Source organism: Manacus candei, unplaced genomic scaffold, assembly GCF_025592945.1.
Source record: "Manacus candei isolate 608988 ecotype Guabito, Panama unplaced genomic scaffold, ASM2559294v1 h1tg000095l, whole genome shotgun sequence".
Classification (NCBI taxonomy): Eukaryota; Metazoa; Chordata; class Aves; order Passeriformes; family Pipridae; genus Manacus; species Manacus candei.
The window spans coordinates 2,385,583-2,408,783 of record NW_026138143.1 but is presented as its reverse complement, the minus strand read 5'-3'; the positions used below and the strand labels follow the sequence as shown (position 1 = coordinate 2,408,783).

At 36.5% G+C, this 23,201-nt stretch overlaps 1 protein-coding gene across 2 annotated transcripts in view; it reads right to left on the bottom strand.

The window, feature by feature from the left end:
• Positions 1-1,997: 1,997 nt before the first annotated feature.
• The window catches only part of PDCD6IP (programmed cell death 6 interacting protein), a 35,481-nt gene continuing 14,277 nt past the window's right edge, over positions 1,998-23,201 (bottom strand). The window contains exons 6-18 of one of the 2 annotated variants that reach the window (XM_051768495.1): positions 21,365-21,465; positions 19,629-19,760; positions 16,512-16,734; positions 14,964-15,087; positions 14,065-14,242; positions 13,551-13,662; positions 12,610-12,779; positions 11,624-11,872; positions 10,171-10,305; positions 9,213-9,307; positions 6,420-6,549; positions 5,844-6,049; positions 1,998-5,054 (exon numbers count right to left, since the gene is read on the bottom strand). In XM_051768495.1, the coding sequence (XP_051624455.1) occupies positions 4,886-5,054; positions 5,844-6,049; positions 6,420-6,549; positions 9,213-9,307; positions 10,171-10,305; positions 11,624-11,872; positions 12,610-12,779; positions 13,551-13,662; positions 14,065-14,242; positions 14,964-15,087; positions 16,512-16,734; positions 19,629-19,760; positions 21,365-21,465 (2,024 nt within the window). In that variant the 3' untranslated portion in view covers positions 1,998-4,885. The remainder of the gene's footprint in view (positions 5,055-5,843; positions 6,050-6,419; positions 6,550-9,212; positions 9,308-10,170; positions 10,306-11,623; positions 11,873-12,609; positions 12,780-13,550; positions 13,663-14,064; positions 14,243-14,963; positions 15,088-16,511; positions 16,735-19,628; positions 19,761-21,364; positions 21,466-23,201) is intronic. The other variant, XM_051768496.1, reaches the window with a different exon arrangement.

Genomic DNA, 23,201 nt, shown 5'->3' with positions numbered 1-23,201 from the left:
AAAAGTCACTTGAGGACAAAGGTTACTCAAGATTAAAGGTTTCTTGAGGTCACAGGACCAAGGTTAATCTATTCCAAACGTTAGTCAAGGTCAGTGGACAGAGGTTAGTTGAGGTCAATTGTTACTTCCAGTCAAAGGTTGAGACCACAGGTTAGTCAAGGTCAAACGTTAATTGAGGTCACAAGGCAGAGGATCCTTAAGGTCAAGGGCTACTTGAGATCAAAGGACGGATGTTCCTGAATGTCAAAGGTTCCACATCGTCAGAGGGCAAGTCAGTCTAGGATAAAGGTTGATGCCAGGGCCAAGTCTCTAGAGTGTTTTTGACACCTGGATGCTGTCAGCTGCACACATGGACAACACGTGCCCACAAGCAGGGGCCAAGGCCAGCTGGGTAGCAGGGCCCATACCGTGTGCTTGCTCACCACCTCAGCCTCCAAGCAGGGGAGTTGCAGGGAGCTGCCTGCTGGGAACAGCCTTTCCACTGCCCTGCCTGCCCAACTACACACCACACTTGGCTGGAAAAAGTGCACTGCTTCGAACAGGCTGCCTTCACACCAGCAAACACTCCAGCAGCTTACCAGCCCAAGAACAGCACTCCAGAATTCAGGAATGCTTTACCTTAGAAGTGGAAATGCAGACAGGTGTCGCTGTGCAGAACTGCTGAAGGGATTAAAGGTGAAAGGGCTGAAGAGACCGATAGCAGTAATTTGTGGTGAAGCCCTGGTGCTGACTTTGCAATGTCAGTCATCTTTTCATGCTTGAGAGTAAGCAGTTTTTCTTTACAACCTGGTTAATAAAATCGGTGGCCAGCTTCTCACGAGGATGTAGAAACAGTACTCAAAAGAAAAAAAAAAAGGAAAGGAGCACGATACAACTGAGATACAATTGAGGGTATGGGGGATTATTTTACTCAATTATGGGAATTGGATGCAAGATTAAAGTCATCATTTCAGATTAACACTAACTGTATGCTTACCAGTAAAAGATACTATAGTTCCAAATTTGAGACCCAACCACAAAAATCTCAACCCAGCTATAATGTTTTTGAAACATTATTACATTTTTTTTAGTTTAGCAGTACTATCACGACAAACAGGTCACTTATTTAAAAAAATAAACACTATTTCAAATATACCTTTCAAAAGTCATAGTAAACCTAAAAAGTTAGCATGTAACACTAGTCCAATGTAACAAATCCTTCCCATAAACAATACAAAAAAAGCAATTTGGGTGTTGTTGTGCTGTAATAGCTCATCTTTTCAAGTGCTGAAACTTTAAAAACAGTTTCTTGTAAACATAACGAACTCTTGAAAATTCAGGCAGCTTCATTCAACCAAAACTCAAACCCACAATTGGTCAGCTTAGTCTATTTTAATGTTCTGTTAGGATAAATACATGCCAGAAAACAGTTTCTGAGATGCAAGTCACTTCAGAACTGAATACATTTTAGAAGCAAACAAGTGCATCACTCAGCTAATGCAGACAAAAAATTTGCTTTCCAAAGAATTTGATTTTCAGCTGACAACAGGTGAGGTTGTTGCAAAATGTCAAGTTCATATACCACTTCAAAGTACTTTGAAATAGCAAAGGACTACATTCAGTGTAATTGAACCTAGGTCCCACAGATCAGCCCTAAAAAGCACTTAAAATAATCCTTCATCTCATTTGGGATGATAGTAAAAAAACTATCATTAGCTGGCAATGTCAAATTAGTAGTCAGCAAAGAAGTTGCTTTTTCACATGGACTGAAATCACACTAAAAAACAAGAAAAAGCAGAGGAAAGACCTACTAGCTCTGCAATAGTTTGGTATTTCACTCATGATCTGCAATCAGTTTGCTTCCTAAGACCTGCTTTTCTCATTAATTGCACTGAAAGCTTTTATGCAAGACAAAATAAATGCTTGACTTCAAAGTCTCCAAAAGGTCGTGATTGTAAACTTTTCTCTCCACACAGCAACTGCAATAATCATGGTATAATACAGTCTTTTTCTTTAAAAAAAAAAAATTAAAAAAGAAAAAAAAAAGATTGACTTCTTGGAGTGTCCACAGGGACCACTTATCTGCTGTTAAAGTTAGCTGCCCTTACAATCCCTTAATTATGTTGCTACCCATGCTTTAATACACATGTTGCTGTGAGTCTCACGAAACCCAGCCTAACATAAGTTCATAAAAAACAAACTTTGAATCCAAGTTTCTGAAGGCACCACCTTACCTTTTCCTCCTCATTTAATCAGAAGAGAAATATGCTCCATCATCTTTGGAAAGAAACACAGCTACCAGGATCTGAACCTGGCTGTTATTGCAGAGCAGCTGCTGCACCGTAAAGCACCTGCACACACACAGGCCATGCTGTAGTTGACACGTCTTCACGACAGCACAAACATTCTTGGGGGCCCATAACTTATTTCCATCCTTCTCAAAATAACACTTGTCTGAAGCCAAAGGACTCAAGAGAAACACCATGAAATCAGGTTTTCTAACTGATTTTTTTAATAAACTATAGAAGAACAAGATAACATTTCAACCAAAGTCATGACAGCTGCATGCTTAAAAGCAGATACATAACATGTCTCTGGATTTTTCGGTTCTCTTAAGGAAAAAAAAAAGGAGAAAAACTGAAAGCTGAACATAATGCATAGATTTCTACACATATTCAAATAATATCAGACTAAAGCAAGCAAAAACACAACTGGAAAAAATGTCTTGACAGTGATTCCAGATCTACAAAATTTTAAAAAGGAAATTTCATTTCTAAGAATCTTTATGCTGAACCAAGTTACGTTTTTATACAGCATGAAAATAAGTCTTATCAACTGAGGCACTAGAGACAAAACTTACTTACACAATAGCTCAAATGCATCTAATGTGTGAACTGAAAAACCTACAGGTCACAGCATACTAAAAATTTAGAATGTAAAGGTTGCATTAGACTTGCACTTGCTCACATTGACACAGTGAAATCAGTGGAAAACTACTGTTTTTTCAGTTAGAATGAAATCAGGTTCTGATTGTTATTTCCAGTCAGTTATCTTCCTAGCTTTTTCTCATTGTCCTCGCTTGCCTCTTATGCATTCTTATCAGGAAAAAAAATTGAGAGGTTCCTGTGCCACCCCATTCAACAGTGTTTATAAGGAAATGCAAAGCACCTGTCCTTGTGCACAGTTTCATCTATGGTGCTGCAGTCTCTTACTTCATCATGTTCCCCACATCACCGAGCTTCTACAGGCTTAATAAATTTGTTTAGAATTAGATACTCATGTTCTATAAGGAATGCTTATTTCTACCTTTCGATTCGCATTTTCTATGGGTGTTAGGGAGTATTAAAGACAAGGAGTTTTCACACAGTAACTGGAGTGATCACACAGCAAGAGGAACTTGAGACAGAAAGAAAGGAGCTCATATGGATATGAATGCTGCTTTCTTTATGAGGAAGAATATTAATGATCCAGCGAGGTTTCCACCCAGATGCTACAATAACTGGCACCTCTAAACACCTACATTAAAATATACCTCGATATCTTAATCAGGCACTTAAATAGAAAAACAAAGGAATAACTTTTAACATAGGTACTATGGTAGTTATTCTGTAAGGCCAGAACATCTTGTATGAAGCACTCAGAAAATTAATTGTCCCACAGAATCAAGTAACTCACATCAGGGGCTAAATGAATGGAGAGTCCCTCACTAGACAAGCCTGTTTTAAAAATAAAGACTGATAAATGGTTAGCAAATATTTGGTAGAAGCCATTAACCCCAAACTTAGATTCTTCACTATCTTATGTAAAATGTAGTGCAAGGCTATTAATCCCTTGAGAAGATGGATCCAAAAGTAAACATTCAATGTGCTTTAATTTACAAGATTTTCTTTTTCCCCACAAAAAAAAGTTTCACCACTGATAACAAGCTCCCTGAGGGAATACATCAATTTTTTCAAGGGAGAAAAAGCAATCATTTAAAAACAGAATCTGCAAAGCTCCAACAATCAATAGTTGCTCTATTTTGAACCATAACACATTTCTCATCAATGTTTCTTTGGAAAACACAAGTTAGAACAACTATTCACTGGTCCTGTAAAAGAACCCTGACCTCCCTTATTTTAAGTAGTATCCTGGAGATGACTAATCGTTGTTTAAAAATGGTAATGAATGTATTTTAGTTAAATACACTCCAAAGTTATAGGAAACTCCACCTGCGAGACTTCATCTACCAACACTTAAATGGTTAATTATAGATTCTGTCACAAAAATACAGAATCCAGGAAAAGAGATGGAAATTCACTTGTAAGGCTAAACTCTTGAGAAGTTATTTATGTTATGAAAGTTAAGGGACAAATGAAACATCTACAGACACATAAAACACATTTTTATGGTAATGAAAATGCCAACTGTTTAAACCATTCTCAAGTAATTTATTTTTTTTACTGATGATTTACAAGGCCTTGATTATTAGACAAAATAGCATATTTTAACTAAACTAAAAAAAAAATACAAACCAATAGAGTATAGAAGGAAATGCTATATGGTTCTGCAGAATATATCACACCCAGCGCACACACTGCCTCATTTTTCTCATCTGAACCTATCTGTTACTTACAGGATTTTTCAAACAAATATTTTGGTCTAACCAACATGTAGTGTACAGTTTCAGACTGTTGAATTAGGCTCTAATTCTGGCATTAGTCTACAGTCTAAACCACTGCAGTAGATCTTTCAAAGAGTTTAGTGTAATCAAAAACTGATCTAGACATTTTGGAGCAGTTAACAAGAGATAGGAGTTATAGCTGCATACAGTTCAGTATGGTACATTAACTGAAGCTAGAAGTTTTAGTATGCTTATTGCCAATTTCTCCCAAATTTTAACAAGCAGAGCTTCTTTGCAGACACATTATTGCTGAGGGTAATAAGGCTGTTGAACAAAAGGGTATCCAGGTTGCTGAGGTGGCGGATATGGTGCTTGTCCAGGGTTTTGATACATAGGCGAGGGTGCATATGGCAGATTATACTGCCCATACATGTACGGATTATAGCCCATTGGCATTGGCATCTGGCAGTACCTGCATGGGGGGGGGGGGGAATAAAAGCATACTTGAGTTGCAAAACATTGACAATGTTAATTTGCAAAAATAACTCATTAATAGATACAAAAAGACACGCAATCTCCATAAATGTTTTCTTTACATTTTCCTTTGAGTGCAGCAGGAAATGTGGTAACTTTCAAGGAGTAAACATGAAATCAGTTACAGTGCATGGAACAGAAATACAGGTAGAAGGTGGAGTAAAGGCAACCTGCTGGAACTAGAACTGATCTCAATTGATTCTCTTCTATTTAATAACATTGTGTGTATTTTAACATTTGCTGAGCCTGCTACTGAAGAAGACCACAGCTACCTTAAATTCCTTGGGATAACACCAGGAAGATGGAAAAAGGCATCAGAAGAAAGCACACTACTCAAGTGGAATTTTCTGTGTATTTTTCATCAAATTAGGCATGATACTAAGATTTGAAAAATTAGATATGCCAACACTTTTGAGATAAACACCACCAACTGATTAAGCAAGGGTTGGCAATAGTCAAGAAACCACAGTTAAAGAACTGCAGTCCTACCTTCCTTCTTTAAAAAAAGCTGTAAAAACTTGAAATGAACCCTCCCACAAAAGGTACCAGCAAATGATTCCTACAAGAGTTACATGATTAAAACTAAAATTAAAAAAAAAAAAATCTTCTTGCCTCAAACACTAAACATATCTTCAACTGGAACAATAACTAATTTTAAAATTTCAAGAAAAAAGTGCTTTTAAATAACAGGATAATGAAAAACTGCTTAGGTACTCCCATAGCTTACCCTGGGTAACCGGGATAAGTTGGGTAAGGAGGTCCCTGTGCCTGTGAAGGTGCAGTGCTTGCTGCAGGTGCACTGGCTCCTGGAGTAGGAACAGGAGCAGCAGCAGGAGCTGCAGGTGCTCCAGGGGGTGCTGATGCAGAAGAGGAACTGCTTGTCTCTGAAATCACTGGTGGTGGTGGCCGTGCTGGTGGCTGTGGTTTAGTCCCCTAACAAGAGAAAGTGAATTAAGTTGGAGCTTCTTTATGTAAGTCTTGGAATCAAAAGCTGTGGTTATATGATTAGTTGATTTTTATTTTCCTTTTAAACAGACATTCTATATTTGGTCTATACAGATAATAATGCAAAGCATCTAAAAGGCAATAAGCTTTTCATTTCAAATCTATAAATTATTAACCCCAATAATACACATAATATACCTCTCTGCAAAGTCTTTAATTTTGCCCTCTATTTCACTTCAACACATTTCCAACTACACCACTATGTTGAGGAGTGATATAAGCAAATTATAGAACAGTTTAGAGTTCTAAAGTATGGACCTTCTACTTTCAACCCACTAATTCCATAGCATATATTTACCACCATGGTTCTTGGTGCTGGAGTAGGAGTCGATGCTGCTGGCTTACTTCCTCCTGCTGATGTGGTCTGATATGTAGGCAGGGGAATAGAGGGAGCACTGGGTTCTCTAGCAATGCTTTGCTGCAAATCTCTATTAAAAAGAAACCAGCAAACATACAGCTTAGTTTAAGCATTGTTTGTTATGGGTTTCAGCAAGCTAAGCCAAAAAGATGCAACAGAGTAAATCTAATATTTAAAGCATGATCACTGAGCTAGTTCAAACTAAATCTGGAGTCTAAATCACTTCCACAGAAACTACCCTCTAGCCAACCCTCTGATTAACTGTTAGATTTATTTTCAATAATGTCTTTATGTTGTAACTCAATACTAGGTATAGATCACGGAATTAGCCAAAAGCTTTGGGAACAGAAATTACAGGATCATCAGAACATTTAGCAACTTGGAAGCTTTCCAGAGAAGCTAAGGAAACCTCATGTCTATGGAAAAGGATAACAGAAGAGTAAAAAAAAAAAATGCACATGAAAAACTGCATATCATTTATATCTGAGTAAATGTAACTATCAAAAAAAAACCTGAAAAAAACTTGGATGGCTCAGCATATGAGCTTTCAAGTTCTCTATTCTGTTACCTCTGGTGTTGGAATAAGCCTTGGTAAGTTACTTTTCATATCTTACTTTGGGTAAGATACTGGGAGGCTTTGGTGTCATGTTGTACTACAAGCTGCCATTAGACAGCATAATTTTGCACTTCACTTGTCATGAAAACTGCAAGGAAGCAGTTCTAAGAGGAATGCAAATCTCAATACAATGATTCAGTATTTGAGATGGGGCAGATTCTTCAGAGAGACTTAAAGAAGCATTTAAAATTTCAGAAAATTTTGCATAAAAATATCTGTGAGCAGTATGTAACAGCTAGAACTTGATAGCTGGCACTGTGAAACAGAATAAAGAGAAGACTGACAAATGTATACAGTCTAGTTAGCAACAAAATACAGGATCCTATTACATAGCAGCAAAGGTGAGCTCCAAAGAACAACACTGGCCACTTTTGCAGAAACTTCATAGAAAAACCCAAAACTGAAATAAAAACTCCAAGAAAACTGTCCTCATCATTACCCTGACAGCAAAAAGGAATGATGAGGACAAAGCTGGAAATACTGTCCTGATATTCTGTTATATATGTGTATGTATATCTGAAGCTATTTCTTGTAGATAGTGAAGCAAGTATTCAACACCATATTAAACAGAAACTAAAAACCCAAAACCTAATATCTTAGATGGCACAAGGGATGTAAGTAGTAATTTGCAATGTGATTTTAAAAGACAAGACCAATGTCTTACAGAACACAGGTGCCTTTCAGAGTGAAGTATATTTTGACCACAGAGTGACCAACTGCATTAAACATGAAGCTTAAAACACTATTACAACTGATCCTCCAACGGGCAATCATTATGGTGGGGGGAAAAAAACCCCACACTGAAGTTCTAAATGAGAAACTCCCTAAAGAAATTTATTTCCACTAAGATGCAACCCACAATCAACATTTTTATTGTAGTTGGGAGGGAAGAGGGCAGGGAGAAGAGGCAAAACATACATTTAATTCCCTCAAGCTGTGGGTTGGGTGCACTAAGAAACACATTTTGTAGAAGCACACTACACATATCCCAAATGTGATCATTGCCCCTAACTGTGACTGAGTTTCATGTAACTGAACAGTTAACATGAGGCAGTAAAATATATCATGGAAAGACTCAGCTGAATGTTGTCAACACTAATCCTACAACTTTGACACTGAACATGGAGATGTGAGATATTCAGACCTATGCCTTGGTTAGGCAGCCTTCAGCTTCCAAATTACATGAATGTGTGAAGCCAAAGAGAGGCAGAAGGGGTTGTAATTAAGAATTCATTTACAAGCACAATGCCCAAATGAAAAAGAACAGTTCTACAAAGGATCAAGTTAGGAAAGGTAAAAATTGAGGGCTGAGCATCCCATTCATGACATGGTACATGCATAGAACAACTGCAGTTTCACCAATTAAAATTTTAGTAACAACTAGCTCTTTTTATAAAAGACTATGTGCTCTGCTAAAGAACACTAAGTAAAAGGCAAACCTTTTCAGTTGTGCTTTCCTCTTAAGAGGAGAGCCCAAAAATCACATCTGAAACACACTATACTAGGCCAGATCGCATATGGGGGACAACAACAAATACTTTTCCTCATTAGAAGGACAAAATCTGCTGCTCTCCCCAGCAGTGTAGGCAACCCACATATCTAAACAATGATAAAAAACCAGACCAGACAAGATCAGACTACAGAGCAGAAGTGGAATATCAGTGTAGAACAGTTTTCCCCCCATCACACTGGACACATGAAAGGCAATCATATGATGAAGCATTTATCTAATTTCTCAAACTAAAATGGACAGCAGGAGCAGGGTGCAGAAATCTTTCCTCAAAGGAAAGAATAAAATAAAATGACTGAAACATACATGCCAAAAAAACCCCAAGAGTGAAATCATAACATGAAACAGATTCATGCTGAACTGTACACAGGAAAATCACAACAGACTTCAAAGATTTCCCTATTTATTTCTCCTATCATTGTTCTTGTTTTTCAGGGGAGGGAAGAGTAGGGTTAGCATAAAAGCAAAGAAGAGTTGAGAGTCTTAACATACCTGTTCTTCCTTCTCATTTCATCAAGTACCATAATAAATATATCCCCAAAGATTAATTTCTGATAAATACTTAACCATTTCTGCAATGCTTTTAAACAACGCATTGAAATCTTACTTGAGCAGTTCATCTCTTTCAGTCTTGCGAGCAAAGACAATGTCACTGCACTTGTTTTGGAATTTCAGCAGGATTTCTGTCAGCTCATTGTAAAACTAGTAAAGAAAAAAACAAAAATCCAACAAGCTCAATCAACACCTTCAGATTCCGTGCTAGCGTCCTTCTACATATTGATCCAGTTATGAGTGCTGTATTATGACAGTGCCAAGAACCTGCCAGTCCAATAGTTTACTAGTGCATTCTATAAGGCTTTTCAAAACCAAAATTAGTCAGTTGTTGCCCATCCCTGTAACATCATACTATTGTGGGGGTTTATGTGTGTGTATTTGTGTGTAAATATAAAAATAGTTTAAGACAACTATAAAAACGTATTGAGACCAGAGAAAAACTAGATCACTTCTGATGATGAATTATTTATTTTTGTAAAGGATTTTTTTTTCTTTTTCTTTTAATTTTACTGCTCTCAGTTTCATGCATTTCATTTGTATTGATATCTCAGAGGTTGGGGTTTTTTTCCTTTAGTGAGTTATCAATAAACCAGAAAAAAATACTTAATACAGAAGCAGTAAACTTAATATAGAAGCAGTAAGACACCTTCCAGAAGCCCCTCATGTATGCAGTATCAACATACAAACCACAAATTTGATAAGGTGATCAAATACCATGAGAGAACAGATTAATGAATTTCTTGGATAAAATGGCTCACCTGGGTGCTTCAACATCCTTTACTCAGCTGTAATTAACAACTTTTCCTATTGCTCAGAAAAGCTTACTTTTCAGATAGGAACAGCTGTTGAAACAATCAAAATTCAAGCAACTCACTTCAGCAGTAAAATCCTCAAAAACATATCTCTCAGCTAGCAGATCTCTAAATTTTGTTATTATTTTTGATTCACATCTCATTGTGTAAATTAAAAAAAAAACAACAATCCTTCCAATCCCTTAAGCATCACCATACCTTCGTGCCTTCTTTTAAATTGGCTACAAGTTCCACAAAGTTGTCATTTGCTATAGCCAAGTTCTTCAAAACTTCTTCTCTTAAATTAGATTCGTTGTTTGATTGTTTCATCTTTGAAAAATCTTGATGTGCATTCTTGAAAGAAGAAAAAAAAATAAGCAGTGAAAATAATGCAAGCTAGTTCCATGTAAGATTCTGCGTGTTTTATCTTGTTTTTCCTCTTATTCATTGCTTCTACCTGTTTTCCTCAATACCTGCTTTTCCTCACCTTCCATCCACACACCGTACGTCAATACTTGTCATCTGCTAAGCACAGTGGCTATTATAATATATCTTCCAGAACTGTACAAATGTTAACTCACTGTCAGTAGACACCAGTTAATTATCTGTTCTGTTGTGGGCTGCCTTTAATAATTCTGAAGTTCATCCTGCAGACTCTTTCGGAGGCTATACTAATTAGGCTCTCTCCTGTACTAGCCTACATTGATATTCATAAAATCATACTGAAAGTTAGGATTTTTAAGAAGTATTATTTCAAATTTGGTTGACATTGGCAAGCTATTCGAAGGACAGGAAAGAGGAAAACTCACAGAAGGATCACCTACCTACATCTCATTTCTTTTGGGAAAATAAACAAACAAGCAAACTTAAAAAGACTACTCCAGCTGCCAGAAGCAGACAAACTTGAACTCCAGGACATTAAAAAATTAAAGTAATATCCATCAAGATGTCATAAGTATATTGTGTTAAAAGATATTCAAATATTAAATCCTTGATAAACATGGTGCACATGGTCATTTAAAAAAAAATTTTCCCTACTGTAAAAAGTCTCCATCATTACTCAAGCTGCTATTGTAATTTCTCCAAGCACTAAGACTCTCTTTTGCTAGGTGTTTCAGGTACCTGCCTCTAGTTTTACTGACAAATTAAGACTGAATTTATAAATAAACTTCAGGAAATTCTATTTAGTTTTACTTTGATGAGTTTTGCACATGCTGGAAGTCAAGCATATTGTAAACAGCAATTAGGAATAAACCAAAATATACTTCAGAGATGCAAAACATTTTCTAGTAGACAGTATGGACAGGTCTCCTATTATACCAGAAAGAAGTATGAATGAAGGGAAAAACCAAAACAAACCCAAAAACTTCTAAATTCTCCAGTTAAGCTTCTTTCAAGGACAAAACCTTCTGCAGAACCAGGCCAAAAAAAGGTCCAAGAGAATTTACAGTGGAGCTCTGGGAGTATCTACTAAAAATTCTTATTATTTTTCAGTGAACACAGACATCCCTGTATTTATCAGTGATCAAGGAGTAAAGGAGTATCAACTGGCACATGACACAAGAACAAGCAAAAGAGAGGAGAAAGCAAAGTGAGATTTCTCAAGTACTACAGAGGTAGAAGTATCATTACTCTTAGTTTAAGAGGATGGAAAACATGTAAAGTGTCGTACCTGAATGTTTTTGAGAAGTTCTTCCTGTTTTTTCAGAGACTCTTGCACTTTCTGTGTGTAACTCCCATAGATTCTGTCCAACTCAGTCACAGAGATAGCCTCCTCATTTATTGCACCATCCTGTGCAAGTGCAGTAAGGAATTTGCTTGTCATGTCAAAATTTACGGATTTCAGATCATTTTCCAGCTGTTCTCTCTCCTTCTTAACTTCATCCAGATTGGCCAGCAAAGTTCTTAAGACATTAACAACCTAGGCAATGAAAATTGTCAGAAGTTAGCAGGTTTAGAGGAATTATTACGGAAGTATACTCTACTACTTGTTTCCATCTTGCATTCCTCATTGTCCTGCACGACTATTCCTTTATGAATGCATTTAAGATCACAAACCAGGACAAAATACAACAAAACAAAGATCTTCAAGCATTTCTCAAGCTATATTCTCATCTAGAGGTTTGCTTTCACTAATAACGTTGAATTACTACAAAACGTTTAATTCTTTTTTAAGCTGATCAGATACCTTCAAACAGGATATTCTAAAATGGCAGTCAAACCCACTGACTTCAAATCACTATGAGAAAAATAAGAATATTGCTGTAGATGAGCCATTAATTTCTTGGAAAGCAAGTTGGTGAAATTGCCTAGTACTTTAAAACACTGAGCCATATCTTAGATTGCTTACCTGTCCCAAGAACCCAAACACTACACCCCATCTCCATACATACAAATATTCAAAGATTGCTCCATTTATAATAGTCAACCAGTCTTGTTGTCTATGCCAATTGACTTTGTTCACACTAAGTATAACAAAATATACTCAAGCAGATTTTAAACATAAAGACAATTTCTTTTCCAAATGTTAGTTCCACCTGTATCAAATGTGACAGAAATAAGAGCAACTAAGGATCAGCTTCCACACCAATTCATGTAAGTTTACTTTGTCAGACGAGTAGCACTTCTTTTCAAAATAGAGAAATTCCAGTGCTTTACCTCATTTCCTTGTAATGTTTTTGCTGGGTTGGCAGAAGGAATGGCTGCGTTGAGTTCTGCCTCTGGCTTACACAGAAGTGCAATCGTATCCCGGTGAGACTGATAGCGCTCTTTAACCTGCCCATCTGCTTGCATAGCTCTGTTCATAATATTGTGGTAATTGGCTCCCTCTGGGGATGGGAGGACAAAAAAGGGTGTTTATATCATTTCTAAACTTGTTTTAATCCAAGTTTTGCACCTGAGCGGTTTTCATGCTTTTCAGCAAGTCTTCGTATATTTTTATGAGCCTGTACATTTATAAAGTTATTTACTAAGACTTTTATAAAACATAAGCTTCTAAGTTATGTTTTAAATAGGGTATAAACAAAGCACCTATAGTAATTCTCCAGTGAAGCACAGAAAAGAATGAACACTGGTTTGAACTACACCCCAGATTTAAACCCCCGTAACTTTGCTCAACTGAGGCAGTGGTATCCTTACTAGCTTCAAAAAACAACATATATTAGGCACACATAAAACATGCTATAGTGATGGTCCTAAGTAGTTTGACTAACTGCTGGGGGAAAAAAACAAAACAAAAGAAAACACCACATTAAAGAGACAAAACCACGTTGATGGGAAATAAAAAAAAATAAAATGTTAATATACAAAGAAAAATTTATTTAAGAGGTATTTAAGAGGTAACTGCAATCAGATCCTTAGGACAGTCATTTTTTACTACATATGCTTTCTGAAACTTAAGCATGCATGTACATGCCAAGGGTGAAAAAGCAGCACCAAATGCACTGCTATCACATCTCTCAACTCCAAATAATGGCACAGACTGCAATAAGAATATTTTGGCATAACCTTATTACCAGAGCATTGAAAACTACTTTAATTTACACTATAGACACCTTTAGAGGATCCCCAAAACCCAAAGCATGAAACATGAACTTTACCTGCCCTTAAAGATTTATAGAGTTCATTGGATGGCGTTCTCTGCCAGCGCTCCTTGAATTTTGTTCGCAGGTCGTTGTCTGTAGTTTCTTCTTCATCTAATAATCTCAAAGACTACAAGAGTAAAATGTTACAAGCATTATAAGCAGTTTTAAACATGAAATAGCTTCAAAATATGCAGCTAGTGTAGAAAACAAAAAAACGCTTTATAAATTTATAAATCCTTTATAAATTTAATTTAACAAATAAAAAACAGGTATGAAAGGCACAAAAATCACCCAAATTTCTTTAGAATGCTTTCCCAATGCTTTCCCCCTCCCACCCAACAATTTTAAAAGCAAAATACTTGTAAGGAAACATCCACATGTGACAGCACAGTTTTTGTATGGACTGAACACTAAAATAGCATATTTTTAAAGTACTATTAACAAGCATTTGGATAATTGTGTATTTTTTTTCTATTATCATTTAAAGAAAAACATTCAGTGGTGATGTTTTTCAAGATCAAGTGCTTACTTCATCTAAAATTTCTTTGTTCCTTTGCAGCAGTTCGGGCAGATCTTTGATCAGCTGATCAATAGTCTGAATTCCTCCCTGTTCAATCACAGACTTAGACTTGTTCAAAATAGACTGAGGAACAGTATCACCAGACACATCTTCGATAGCAGCAGGAAGATTGAGGGAAGCCAACACACTGAAAAAGTCAACATGTTAAATAAAGAAATTGTTTGTAGTTTTATCCAGACAACCACAGTGCTATCCAAACAATCAATCACACAGTCAATTATAATGGAAACAAAGTGTAATGTACTTTTAGGCTGAAATTTCAAACTGAAAACACTACATTTATTACTAGCGTACACCTCACTAAATATATGTTTCAAAGCTCTTAAAAAACTAAAGAAATCCTAGTCTTTTAGTACTTAAACATGGCACACATATTAAGTAGTAACTGTCTGGTAGATAAAAGAAACAACTTCCTTGAGTTACATTCCTATCTATCAGCTTGAGATAATTTTTTAATGTTTATTTTTTTTTAAAGAACAAAATTTGGGGGGGGGGAAACATAATGTATTCAGTAACTGATACAACACAATTAATACAAGCTGACCATTGGAATATGAAAATCATTCTAGATTAATGGTACTGGAACTTTTTCTAAGCAAATGTTGGACTCCTAAAAAATGAGGAAATATTGAAGAACAATAAATGCTACTTTAATAAGCTTTCAATTTTAACACCTACAAAAAAGTAGTTCTAAATACCACTTCAATTTTTTAAGTTGGCCAGTCTGCCACACAATAATGAAAAAAACCCACTGCTGTAATCTGGGTACCTGCAGGCTGCAAGGCAAACAGTGCATATAAGCTGTTCCATGACTCCTCTTGAGAAATTTAACAAGAGGCCATACTTACCCATTTGCCAGATTTGTGGCTTCTCTCATCTGGGCTATTGACCTGTTTACCAGATCTGCCTTCCTCTGGTTATAAACACTCACAGACTGCTGCACTTGCAATGGAACCATCTTCTCAAACAGGTCTGCAATTAAAGTAGTATAAATTACACAAGCTGCACTGTGAAAGTAAAAGGACACAAACATTTTCACAGTTCTTTTGTTCAGGTTGTATTACTGACCTAAACAGTTTAAGATACTCTTCCTCACTCCCCCACTTTTTGTCTTAAAAACAAAAATCTATTTCTACAGGTCTTTAGATTTCAGTTTTTAAAACTGAATTTGCATTGGAAATAATTTAAAGGCAATATATTTAAATCAGTTGTAGGATTGCAAGTCAGATTTTCCTTAAGACTTTATTTCTAATTTTGTTTCTTTAAAGGAAGAAGATGAGAAAGGGAAGAATCATTTTTTCACAACTCTGCTGCCCAGTCAAACTGAAATTTTTCAACTTTACAGAAGAACAGCAACTAGGTTAGTTAACACTGATACTGTTCCTTCTGAAATTAAAAAGTTTGGTTTAATACAGAAAATACAACTGCTGAGAAAATCTGAGAAATATCTTTAAGAAAATTGTACATTTCAGGTAATTTTCAACCTGTGCTTTATTACATTTATCATCAAGAACAACAACAAGAAACTGAAGAAGACAAACAGCAGCTTCAAGAACACTGCTGAACACATAACAGAATTCAAAAATTAAATGTTTATTTTTTCACATGACACATGAACTTTGGTGGCCCCATGTTTCACAAGGTAACAACCCATTGTAGCCAGGAGAATGCTGAAACTGAAACCAGTACACTGCTGAAAGCTCAAACAAAACAATATTTATTACAAAGAAGCGGTCAACAAAATGAGAACTGAAGGCAAAGAGGAGGGAAATAAGCCCTCGGTACAACTCCCCACTCACTCAGGTATTACTTACCCCCGAAGCCTAGAATTCCCCATAGCAGAAGCTGCATCCTCAGAGTGTCGGCAGCCTCACAACATAGCGGGTGTCCCCGCAAAAGGCAATGTTGTCCTCCATGTGAAGCCTGATTTCACTCCCAGCAAGAGCTATCTGCTTTTTTATACAATTAACCTGTAACATCCACCTGAGCAAGTGTGGCCAGCATGGCCCAGCTAGAGGCCTTTGGTCCTTCCCCCTGTTATGTAAGTGGTATCTCTTCTGCACACACGCGTGTACATTGGAATTTCCCCATGCCTGCGTGCTACACCTTCAGGGGGTCTTTCCTAAACAAGTCTGGGGGCTTACTTCATCCTCCTCCTCTTCACTTTCTCTTTTAAATGCCCTTGGAGGGCTGTCAGCCAATAGTGGGGCCCCAATTAATTTCAGTTTATACAAGATGCTTCCTTCTAGGATGACGTTCTCGTTATCAGTGCTTGTTTTCTCATAATTCAGCAGAAAAGAACAGACCCTCACAGGTGGCTGGGCCAAACACAGAACAAAAGTAGCAATATCTAATTAAGCATGAATACACCCATGCAGTCCACACACTTCACTTACCAGTGAATTTCTGACTGAGGGGTACAACAACTGGAGTAGACTTCACAAGACTGGCTTTTCCAATGGACTCCAAATCTTTCAGGTCAGGAACCCGGTCATGGTAAATGAAGTCATTGTCTTTTTTGGCAGCTGCAAGAGCACGGTTGATTTTGTCAACCAGATCTTTAACATTTATATATTCATCATAGCGAGATGCCACTGTTTTCACCAAGTCTGCTGCATGCTAAAAAAAAAAAAATTAAAATACAGTAAAAATAATAACTTTTCTTTCTCGCTTTCATATATACTTAGGAAAACAGATGAGCTTCCTAGTTAGCCAAGCAACTACTATCAACATGTACAATCAATACTATTATTCCCTTGAGAAAATATTCTCTCCTCTTACATATCAAAAAGAAAAAATATTTTACTCATTAAAATATCATCTCATCAGGAAAAAACAAACAAATAAAAAGCAACCAAATTAATAGCTCACAATAGCCTCACTGTGACTCCCCAAAACCCAAAATAAGTGCTCCTGAGTTAGAGGCAATGATATCTCAAACACCTATTCACCAAAAAATCCAAATGTCATCATGTCATTTCCATGTTGTTTCATAAAACCCTTGCTTGCTTCCGCAGGGACTGCAAATTGCTCCTCAAGCCTTGCTCACATCCACAAATGAAGAGGCCAGAATCCTGCTTTTCACATCTGCCACTACACTGAGCTCAGAAGCTACAGAAGGTCTGCAGTCTCTTCATTCCTGTCTGCTCAGCCAATCCAGTTTTCCTACATACAGTTTATTCACATTTGTGTTGTGAGTGTGCAAAACCAAAATACTAAGAAGCAATTCAGTTGACATTTGCATAAACTCACAATTCAAAAAGTCAGACTTCTTGGGATTGTGAAGTGGAACCTGACCTACATTAGAAGTGAAGTGTATTTGAAGTTTGCTGAGACTTTTTGACACTTTCCATTGTGCCATAGGCCACACAACAGTAGTTTTGGTTTGATACAATGCTACAGTCTAACTAGTATTTGCCAGAAACAAAACGAGAGGAGAACAAACAGCATTAAAGCATATATAAAAAAGATATTACACCATTAGAGAGTGTACAAAGGAGGGCCAACTGATGATCCTGATGGGTCCCTTCCAACTCAGCATATTCTATGACTCTATGCATACTTTTTAATTTGAAAGAATTTACATTCATGTTGGATTCCAAAAATTTGGATATGAGAAAAAGAAAATTGCTAGGTTTAAACAAAAGCCTTGGGTTGACAGAGACTGGGAAAAAACTTCCATCTAGAGTCCAGACAAGGATCCATTGATGTCATGGGTTTGGAATGTCCTGCCCAAGCCTGGAGAAACCATGCCCTGATCTCAACAAACCTGTGCAGAAGACCTTTTGTGCTTTATCTCCCCCTCTGTGTTACCTGTTCCCCTCATGTAATCCCCCTAAGACAAAGTGGGTTTTCCCCCACGAGGTAATTCCTAAGACCCCAAGAAATGTAACTTGGATCTTCCCCTGATGTCACCTCTGTGAAAACCCCAAATTGGGTAAGTCAGGTTTTTCGCTTACGTCATCCCCTGAAACCCCCTGTTTGTAATAAATTGTAACAGTTACAATCCCCTGTTGAATATGTAGATGTAGATCCTAAACCCTTTAAATACGAACTTGTGAGTCCAATAAAACATTCCAGTTTCTTGCCTCCAAACTGGGATCGTGTTAGTTTATTGACTTCCACACATTCATCTCTCCCCCACCTCTCAATCAATTATTATTCTACCTTTTAAAGTGGAAAATAAAAAGAGAGATTACTTTACAGTAACTGAATTTTTCAAAAACTCAAAAAAAGGGTACTAAACCTCTAATTTAAATACAGAAGCAGGATTTTAATCACTGTGGAGAACAGGATATAATAATTAATACATTCAGTAAGCTATAAGTTAAGACAACACTTGTGTTTTAACTTGTGGCTACATGCTGTTCATGAAGCAGTCCTAAAATAAGTAATAAGGGAGTATTTTCCCTCAGGTTTCACGAAAAACAAACAAGAAAAATAACCCACACCTTTACTACTCAACATGAAGGGGTACTTCCCGTAACACAACATGAAGAAAAATCACAGATATAATTAATTTGCTATACAGTTTAACAATGACAGTAAATTTGATATAGCCAAACTTGTCCAGGGTAAGCACTAAAAAAAACCCCCAAAAAACATTAATATTCTATTACAGTAAAGTCCTAGAAAAGGAGGTCTGCTAGGCAGATTCAAAACTCAAGAATAAGCAACAGATACAGCTTCATATATCATGTACTAATGCAGCCATAACATAATAACTTGCTATTAGAAGTTTTAGACACTTCATTGTTATAACAAGCATATGAAAAGAAGTTTCAAGCTCCAACCTTCACCCAGTTGATAAAAGTGTAACAGTAACTTTCAAAATGTCAACATGATCATCTTATAGCCTTATATGTCTGTCAACTCTCCTGCACACCAATAGATAGACATTGCACACGGATTCTACAAATCAGTCCAAGTGCCACTTCACATATTTATTTTCTCAAGCTTTAGGGGACTTGAAGAAAGGAGTTAATTTTAGCCATTTTTCCTCTATTGTACTTAAAACATGAGAAGATCTTACTAGAGTCCCTCTAGAAACCAGATATAGAGGCAAAAACCTGTTAAGAATAAAAATAGAACTGTTGGTATGTTTTTCAAAAATTATTCAGCTTTAAATCAGAATTGCAGCAAAGGAGTTATGTACAGACCAGATAGAATTTTATTATTGGGGGAATTTTTTTACTAATATTAATTAGGAAAATTTATTAACAAATCTGTCATATTAGCTATACTGAGATAAGAAGCCTATGCAATGGTAAAGATATAGATTTACAAGTCAAGCACTATCAGACTGTCCAAAAATCATTAAAATACATCTTTATAAAAGCTACAGAGATACCTCTCCTCTATGCAGCTGCTAATAATTTGATTCATGTGATAAACATGCTCTGCAACTTCTGAATATGTTTCATTCTTAGTTAATTGAATTTTAGAACTCTGAGTTAGCTTTTCAGGATTTGATGCTTTTCCATATTTTTCAGAGAAGAACGCGAGTTACTCACCTGTAACCTCCCAATTTCTTCACCAAATTTCTTCTGCTGCTTTGCCAGAATAGATTGATGATACTCTGCATTGGCCTGCATAATGCAGTGCTTTGCAGCCAGAACAGGAAACACCTCCTGGAAATAAAAATACTGACCAGGGGAAAGTCCAACCACATTAACCACCACAGACAACATGGGATGCAGGAAGAAAAAGGAAGAAGAAAAGGAAATTAGAATCACCCAATTAATGGTTTAGATAGGTTAAAACATTAGAGGTAAATGTCAGAGACCATGTGACTTTGCATGGATTGAATATTTTTTTTAATCCACTATTGTAAAATTCTTACTGTCCTTTATTGTAGATGAAATACAATTTAAATTCAAGCCATGAAGTCACAACATTTACTTCAGAGATTAGAAATGCATGCATGTATTAGAAAGGACAGTTGCAAGAAAACACCCAAATAACCCCAAGACAAAGCCAAGACAGTGCTCTTAAGAAATAGAGGTGAGTGGAAAGATAGGTCCTCTGGGTTTTTCTGATTTCTTTTTAATCAAAAAAAGTAATTACACTTAATACAGCAGCAGACCTTATCGAGAAAGTAACTCTACAGTTATGAAAGGAAAGAACAATTAGAGAGGACCAATAACAACTGACATGGAAGGCAATTTAGACTTCTATATAAACGCACTTATCTTTGCAGGAGTATCAACAAAGACATGAAGAAAACATTATGCTGCAGTTCACAGTAGGGACATGGTCTTAGATCAAGGATTTTGCCTTACTGTTTTATTTCTTAAATCAAGGAGCACTGGAAAACCAGAGTGATGTTTTCCCCCAGAGATGAAAAAAAATAAAATTAAAAAAGGGTAAATTTGGAAGAGAAAGCTGTCTGGGAGGCCTTTCAACTGGAGTTCGACACACCAAATAAACCTCTATGTCACACTCCTAAACATTAACTGTTCTCAGAGCTGGTATTAATCAGCAAACCTTATTATATTCTTTGAAATAATCGAGAGATTACTTTGCAACTGGAACAGGGAGCACATCTACTGCTTAGAAAGGTACACAACAACAAAAGATAAAATAGTGGCCTCACTGCCTCTCAGAAATCATCATAAACATAATACCTAAGTGTGAAATATTCTAAGAGCATGAAAAAGAGATCTTTCTACCTCTTCCAAAACCAACAGCATTCAAACAGTCAAGACTAAATGGGATAATTTACAAGTATCAAGATTGATTTGGGGTGGAGAAAGAAGAGGAGGCAGGCAGAAGGACAGAGGACACACACTGACTTCCAATCATGTTTTTCACTAGCAGGTAAGTGAACAGCACCACTGTATTCATGCTAGACTCAACATGAGAGCAAATTTCACACAAAAACATTGAGACTAAAAGCCAATTAAGCCTCAAGAGAAAGTGTTAGTTTGAAAACAGATTTAGTAAGGCATTAAGTTCTAAGAACGCATCCCTAAATACCACCATAAACATTTCAAGTTCACTTTAATGAAATGTGTTACAAATAAACACACTTCATGTAATAAGATTTTACTTATTTTAAAAAACAGACTACCTTTTACACCCTAAATTTTTCAGTTTTTTCAAATTACAGTTTCATTTTCCTTAAATGTAGCAATATGTCAGCTCTTCTTGAGGATATATTTTAAGTGTATTTCATCAAGTATATTGTAAACAATAATAGTTATTCACAGTAACAACAGGTCCCACATTATTTCCATGAGTTACTAACCTTGGGCAAAGTATCTTTATATTGACACTGTTTGTAAGCATCACCATAGTAGTCTGCAGCTTGATTTGCTAGTTTAGCTATGATACCATCTTTCATTTTATCTGAGGGAAGAAGGAGAAAAAACAAAGAACAATTAAGATTATCATCAGTTTTTACAACTGAACAGGTGCCTAGTTCATCTTCAAACAGCAACAACTGCATTTTAAGGGTATAGCTTTACATTATAACTCAAAGATGGGATCCCAGTCTTCTCTCTTGACATTCAACAGCAGTTTTCAGAATTCCTACTTCAATCACGACACTGAAGGTTCAGTCAGTTGTACCAGAAATCTTCTGGCAGCTGCTGGCATTTATGCAGAATTAAGAGAGATACTTCACCTCAAACCAATGCAAGCTGCCAATAAAAGATACAACAATCCCACTCTGAACTCTGGCAGCTTGTTCCAAGCCCTTCCTTGTGCCAGGACAAGCACTTGTGCAGCCATAGTCAAAGAATTTACCTGAAATCTAGCAAGCAAAACACAGCTTATTTTCAGCAGGATCTGTTCCTAACCCAATTCTATGTCAGAACTCGCAAAAACTGCAACAAGAGGAGAAGGGACCAGTCCTTTCCATTGCAGTCCACATCAGTGTTAGCTTACAGCAAACATAGAAACACCATTCCTAGACATAAAACACAATTACTTCATATCAGAGCTGCACGTGCCTAGCACCAGTGGTATTCCCTGCCTCACATCCTCACTCTGTTCTTGAAGCCCAAACTGTTAAAATAGGAACATTCTGCAACAATCATTATCTTCTTTTTCATACAGGAGATAGGTCCTCTTATAAAGGAGATGAAGGTAACCTCTGGCCTGCACCAGCAATTCAACCTTCCAAAAGAAGGCAGGCAATCAGTGCAAACACAGGCTGTCCACTCTAAACAGCTGCCCTCACAAACAAGCATCCTCTGACTCAGGTCATTCTTAGGTACTGACAGATTGACGAGCATAAGTGGGGACATAAGGGGAGATTAGGAATTCTGCAGAAATTAGTCTGCCAAAATTAAATCAAAATAATTCCTAAGTGGTCTGTTCACACCAGCATATTCACACATCTATTTACAATGTTTCAGGCACAAACTATGATGTAATATATTTACCTTCTATGAAGTAAGTATGTTTAAGGTATGCCAGAAAGATCTTTTCACTGTGAAGAGGGTTTAGATGACAAACTACGACAAAGGATATCATGAGATCTACCAACTTACTTCTTTGCTAGAATGTTTCTGTCTGGTGCAGTAAATATTTAATAAAACCAAAAAAAATCTAAAATCTACAAAAAATTTAAACGAAATCTAAGAAACCTGTCCTTCTAGCTCCACCAAGTGTGCAGTAGTTGCATCTTCCTACATACAGCTTGTGCTTTAAAAAAAAATAAAAAATACTGGCACACTAACTGCATTTGCATTAATAAAGGAAATGTTGGAGGAGATTCATTTGTCCACGCAGACAGCTCAAAAATCTTTCACCATCAGAAAGGAAAAAACTATCCAACTTTTCACTTTAGTTTTTACTCACGTGTCTTTAAAATATTGCAGCTACAACGCAAGCCTTGAGACAGAACAGCAAACATGTGCAGACTTAAAGGCATTTAAAGAAAACATTAAGAAAGGCTCAGAAATAAAAAAAAAAAAAAAAACTATCTGTAGTTATGTAGGGGAGTTAGATTTGACTGACCAATTTAGCTTTTGCCAAACACATCTTTTTTCTTTTAACTTGTAAATAAATTCAGTTCTATCAGAAATACCATTCCAAGTAAGATAAATAGTCAATGCAGCAAGAAACTAAATTTCAGT